Genomic DNA, 6,447 nt, shown 5'->3' on the forward strand with positions numbered 1-6,447 from the left:
AGATAGATAGATAGAATGTGCAGGAAACAGATGGGACTGGAAAATATCACATTAGTGTGATAACTCAGGTCCAGAAAAGCAAACACCACATGTTCTCTCTCATATGCTGATCCTGGCTTCCAAATTTAGATCTGTGTGTTTAACTTAGGAGTATGCAGAGGCCAGGAAGCCAGGAAGACTGAGATGAAGGTAGGAGGTTTATTGAGGGAAAGGGAGAGTAGCAAAGGAGAGAATATTGGGGGTTAAAGGTTTAACCAGAGATACAGGTGGAGGAATAGGAGAGAAGGAAGCAAGGAATGGAATTCTTACGGCCGGGCGATGGTGGCGCACACCTTTAATCCCAGCACTTGTGAGGCAGAGGCAGGCGGATCTCTGTGAGTTCGAGACCAGCCTGGTCTACAGAGCTAGTTCCAGGACAGGCTCCAAAGCCACAGAGAAACCCTGTCTCGAAAAACAAAAAAAAAAAAAAATTCTTACGGAAACCCCCTTCTTTGTAAGCTATTAAAAATGATTTTTAAAAGAAGAATTGGAACAATGGTACGTTGCATAGCTTGACGGTACAGAAGAAATGGTTAATAGTTAAGTGAAAACCTCAATATGCCTACCTACAGGTTATTAATCAGGAAGGCCCCAAGGTTTCCAAGAAAAAGAGGCTATTATCACACTGTTGCCTGCCAACCCTAACTAGAGCACACCACACATTCTGAATACGTTACATAGAGACAACAATCTGGAAATAGCCAAGAGTCCTCCTCCCTGATTCTCAGTGGGGCTAGCATTCACAGTGCTGTAGATGATATGCAGGTCGGATGGGGAGAAATGACACTCATGATCTGATTTGAATGAGAATGCCCCCAAAGACTCGTCTGTTTAAATCTTACCTCAGCTAATGAACTCTTTGAAAAGATTAGGAGGTATGGCTTTGTTAGAGTAGTGTGGCTTTGTTGGAGGAGTGTGTCACTGGGGTGGGCTTTGAAGTTTCAAAAAGCCTCCACCAAGCCCAGTCTTTCTCTGCCTGCTGCCTGTGGGTCATGTAAAGCTTTCAGCTATTACTCCAGGGCTACACTTGTCTGCGTCCTGCCATCATGATTGTGGACTAACACTCTGAAACTGTAAGCAAACGCCCAATTAAATCCTTTCTCTTGAAAGAGTTGCCTTAGTCATGGTGTCTCATCACAGCTATAGAAGTGTAACTAAGACAGGTGTTACTGACTACTGGGCCCTTCCTATGACAATACTGACCTGCCAGGCAGACATGCCCATTGGTGCAATGGTGGCATGACTGTTACAGGGATAGCAAACTGCTTTCAGACTGGACTTAAGGCCTGCTCCATGGAAGGGAGTTCCCGTCTGCTACTGTAAGCTTTGAATGGCCAGGAAGGCTCCAGTGCCGAGAGGAAATCTACAGTTGATGCTGTATTTAATGTTCACATTGCCAACTGATATTTATTTTGATAACCACAGATTGGTGCAGCTCTCAACCTTTGGTCAGAGAAACGTCTATTTTCAGTGGGCAGCAGTTGATGTGAGAAGTCAAAAAGCTGAGTAAAGTGACTACTCAGTGCCCAAAGCTCACTGAAAGATCTTTATCAACTTTGCCCAAGGCTAAAGGGACGGGGGGCTGGTGAGGAGGTGGGGAGGACTGTGAAATGCTGTCACCTGGACGTGGCATGGCCTTGCACATATGGAGTCACAAGAGCATCAAGACAATATTCTAACACTGACCTCACAAGACCTCACCCTAGCTGGCAAGCTACCAGCAGTTGGGGCTGCTGTAGAAATAAGAGGCATTCTTGAGGGCTGTGGTATCTGGTGGATCATCTGTAATAAGTGGAAGGCCCCACAACCATGCACATGTGGGCAGCACAATAAGAACTCAGGAATGAAGGTAGAAGGGTTTGTGTGGGGATCCGGGTGGAAAGGGAAAGACATTGGGAGTCAGTATGATCAGGAGAGACACATTGTACACATTATGAAACTGACAAGGAATAAATAAAAACTATTTTTTTTAAAGAAGTGGGCCTGGAAGTGGTGGCCCACACCTTTAAGCCTAACTTGAAAGGCAGAGGCAGGCTAACATGAAGTCAGCCTGGTCTATGTAGCTAGTCCTAAGCAAGCCAGGGCTATACAGTGAGACCCTGCCTCAAGTAATTAATGAAAAATAATAAAAAGAGGTGAGGTTTAGTACGCCTTTAGAGCAATGGCAATATATGCTCTTAGGAGGAACTGTGGGGCCTCTCCCACCCCTTCTCTCCTTTCTGTTTCCTAACCATGGCAAGGGGCTCTAAGCCCTGCCATGCTCCTACCATGTGCTGTCTTGACGCAGGCCCAAATGCAAGAAAAGGGCTGATCATGGGTTGAAACTTTCAAACCTGTGAACCAATATACTTTCTCTTCTACATTGGTTCTCTCAAGTATTTGTTATAGTTCAGAACACTTCAAAGAACGTAGGCAGAAAAAGCCAAAGCCATAAATTGGCCTTGACCTTATTCAAGAGGTTGACAACCAGGTAATAAGTGTTTATTTTAAACAGAAAAACAGCAGCATGGTACAGATAAGTGAACCAAGACCAATTAATCTGGGAATGGAATCCTCCATGAATATCTGGAAGATAGGTAAAGGACTCTCAGAAGCTCCTAAAGGAGTCCTTTGCAAGTAATGAGAAAAAGAAAAGAAAGAAGAGTGGAGAGGTTAGAATGGAAAGAAAGAAGGAATAATATATCATTTTTCTAAACAGTTTTAAATAAAAATTAACGGCAATACTGTCTTTAAGTTTAAAAACTCCTAGAGAGATTAACAGCAGATTTTAACTTGGTCATTTAGCAAATCCTGAATTTACAAGTTAATAATTTACTACAGGGCATAAAGAATTAAAAACAGAAAACAAAGTCCTTAATGGTGTAATTTAGCATAATCTACAAAGAACAAAAACATTATCAAAAGTGTCACTCATACCTGCTTAAGAATGATGGCTTGCTTGCAGAATTTCTGGGCAACGTTGGCAACCTGTTGTATTTTGGCAGGAATGACAAAGCCCAGGGCAGAAAGCTGACGCACTTCTCGCAGAAGAACCACCAAACGATCAGAATAATGCACTTTTAATGACCCATCATTAGGATCCAACTCCATAATACGGCTGTTAGCCTCAATACTACAAAAGGGGAGGGGGGGGCAAAAAGGATGAAGAGGAATCTTTGAAGCTCGTTGTTCTTACTCTTTCGTCTAATGAAACTAATTTAAAAAAATCACTCAACTTTTCTGCAAATCAATTTTTTTAAATATTTGTTTATTTATTATGTATATAATATTCTGTCTGTATGTATGTCTGCAGGCCAGAAGAGGGCACCAGACCTCATTACAGATGGTTGTGAGCCACCATGTGGTTGCCGGGAATTGAACTCAGGACCTTTGGAAGAGCAGGCAATGATCTTAACCACTGAGCTATCTCTTCAGACCTCTACAAATCAATTTTAAATTTCAAAAAAAGAAAAAAAAACTTTCTAATCAAGGCTTTACAATTCTGTTTTTCCTGCTTATTCTTCAAAAGAAAATTGTATGCTGGTTTTGTTATCAATCATCTCTTGTGAATCAAAATTAAAGCTATTTGGTTTGAAAGAACACACAAATCCTGTGAACAACTCTTAAGATTTATTTAACTTTGTGAATAGCATTTTTGTACAATACAAGTAAGGGCTGCTTTGACAGTCTGGAGATTTGGGGTCCTAGTCAATGCTGCCTGTAAGAAGGTGTAGAGACAGTGTGCTAACTACCTCAAGAACTTAAAGACTGAAGTTAAGAAGTGGTGGTGCACACCTTTAATCCCAGCACTCGGGAGCAGAGAGGCAGGCTGATCTCTGTGAGTTCAAGGCCAGCCTGGTCTGCAAAGTGAGTTCCAGGATAGGCTCCAAAGCTACAAAGAAATCCTATCTCAAAAAAAAAAGAGAGAGAGAGAGAGAGAGAGAGAGAGAGAGAGACAGAAGTTAACACTACTGTGCAACTGTCTTTAAACACAGCTGGAACAGTGTGAGTGTGTAATGCGTTAACACTACTGTGCAACTAACTGTCTTTTCAATACAGCTGGAATGGTGTGAGTGTGTAATGTGTTAAAATTACTGTGCAACTGTCTTTAAACACAGCTGGAACGGTGTGTGTAATGAATTAATACTACTGTGCAAACTGTCTTTTCAATACAGCTGGAACAGTGTGAGTGTGTAATGTATTAACACTATTGTGCAACTGTCTTTTCAATACAGCTGGAACAGTGTGACTGTGTAATGTATTAACACTATTGTGCAACTGTCTTTAAACACAGCTGGAACAACATGAGTGTGTAATGTGTTAATACTACTGCACAACTGTCTTTTAAATCCAGCTGGAATGGTGTGAAAAATAAAGTTCTTCCCAAGATATTTTATGTTGTGGCTATTATAAATGGTGATATTTCTCTGATTTCTTGGTAAGCCTTTTCATCATTTGTATATAGGAGGGCTACTGATTCTATTTGAGTTGACCTTGTATCCTGCCATATTATTGAAATTATCAAATGTAGGAGTTCCCTGGCAGAATTTTTGGGGTTACTTATGTATACTATCATATCATCTGTAAATAGTGAAAGTTTGACTTCTCCCTTTCCAATTTGTATCCCCTTGATCTCCTTTTGTTGTTTTATTGTTCTAGCTAGAACTTCAAGTACTATATTGAATAAATATGGAGAGAGGGACAGCCTTGTCCTGTTCCTGATTTTAGTGGAATCACTTTGAGTTTCTCTCCATTTAATTTGATATTGGCTGTCAGTTTGCTGTATATTGCCTTTATTATGTTTAGTTATGTTTCTTGTATCCCTGATCTCTCCAAGACCTTTATCATGAAGGGGTGCTGGATATTTGCGAAGGTTTCTTCAGCAGCTAATGAAATGATCATGTGGTTTTTTTTTTCTTTCAGTTTGTTTATATGGTGGATTGACATCTTACACCTGTCAGAATGGCTAAGATCAAAAACACTAATAACAGCTTATGCTGGAGGATGGGGAGTAAGAGAACAGTCCTCCACTGCTTGAGTACAAACTTGTACAGTCACCTTGGAAATCAGTATGGCAGTTTCTCAAAAAATTGGGAATCAATCTACCTAAGACCCAGCAATACCACTCTTGAACATGGAACCAAAGGATGCACAGTCATACCACAAAAACATTTGCTCAGCTATGTTCATAGCAGCATTATTTGTAACAGCCAGAACCTGGAAACAACCTAGATGCCTCTCAACCAAATAATGGATAAAGAAAATGTAATACATTTACATAATAGAATACTATTCTGCAGTAAAAAATAACGACATCTTGAAATCTGCAGAAAAATGGATGGAACAAAAAAAAAAAAATCCAGAGTGAGGTAACCCAGACCCAGAAAGACAAACACAGTATGTACTCACTCATAAGTGGGTATTAGACATAAAACAAAGGATAACCACCTATAATCCAAGACCTCAGAGAAACTAGGTAACAAGGAAGACCCTAAGAAAGGCATACGTGAATCCTCCTAGAAATGGGAACTAGACAAGAACTCTTGAGAAAATTGGGAGTGTGGGGTGGAAAGGGGGTGGAAGAGTAGAGACAGAGAAGAAGGGAAGAGGGGAGGAGAACATGAGGGAATGGGATGGCAGCGATGAGGGAAGGCCAAAAAGGGAGAGCAAGGAAAGAGATTTTTTGATTGAGGGAGCCATTATGGGGCTAACAAGAAACCTGACACTAGGGAAATTCCCAGGAATCCACAACGAGAACTCCAGCTAAGACCCTAAACAATAGTGGAGAGGGTACCTGACCTGGCCTTCCCCTGTTATCAGAATTTTGACTAACTTAAATGTCATCATACAAACTTTATCCAGAAACTGAGGGAAGCAGATGCAGAGATTCACAGCTAAGCCCTGGGTTGAGCCCCCACAGTCTAGTCAAAGAGATGGAGGAGCAATAATATGAGCAAAGGGATCAAGACCATGATAGAGATATCCACAGAAACATCTGACCTGAGCTAGTGGGAGCTCACTAACTCCAGAGACAAGGCCCAAACTAGGCCCTTTGAATGTGGGTAACAGTTGTAGGCTTGGACAGTCTGTGGGGCCACTGGCAGTGGGAACAGGATTTATCCCTAGTGCTTGAATTAGCTTTTTGGAGCCTATTCTTCTTGGAGGGATACTATGCCCAAATACAGGCGGTAGGGCGTTGGTCCTGCCTCAGAGCGATGTGTCAGACTTTGTTGACTCCCCATGGGAAGCTTTACCCGCTCTGAGGAGAATGGTGGGAGAGCAGGAGGAGGGGAGGGAGAGGGAACTGGGATTGGTATATAAAATGAGAAAAGATTATTTTAAAAAATAAATTAAAAAAAAAGAATACAATGCAACAACAACCTAATTCAATAAATACTTACCAAAGGCTTACTATTTGGGATGTCATGA

General features: G+C 41.3%; 1 protein-coding gene across 9 annotated transcripts in view; it reads right to left on the minus strand.

The window, feature by feature from the left end:
• Dync2h1 (dynein cytoplasmic 2 heavy chain 1) overlaps positions 1-6,447 on the minus strand; it is a 220,582-nt gene that overhangs the window by 199,706 nt on the left and 14,429 nt on the right. For all 9 annotated transcript variants that reach the window (XR_003376945.1, XM_026779266.1, XM_026779267.1 and 6 more), the window contains exon 12: positions 2,956-3,151. Coding sequence is in view for 8 of the 9 variants with exons in the window: in XM_026779266.1 (XP_026635067.1) it covers positions 2,956-3,151 (196 nt within the window). In the remaining variant the exon portion in view is untranslated. The remainder of the gene's footprint in view (positions 1-2,955; positions 3,152-6,447) is intronic.

The sequence above is a fragment of the Microtus ochrogaster genome, chromosome 5 (assembly GCF_000317375.1).
Source record: "Microtus ochrogaster isolate Prairie Vole_2 chromosome 5, MicOch1.0, whole genome shotgun sequence".
Taxonomy (NCBI): domain Eukaryota; kingdom Metazoa; phylum Chordata; class Mammalia; order Rodentia; family Cricetidae; genus Microtus; species Microtus ochrogaster.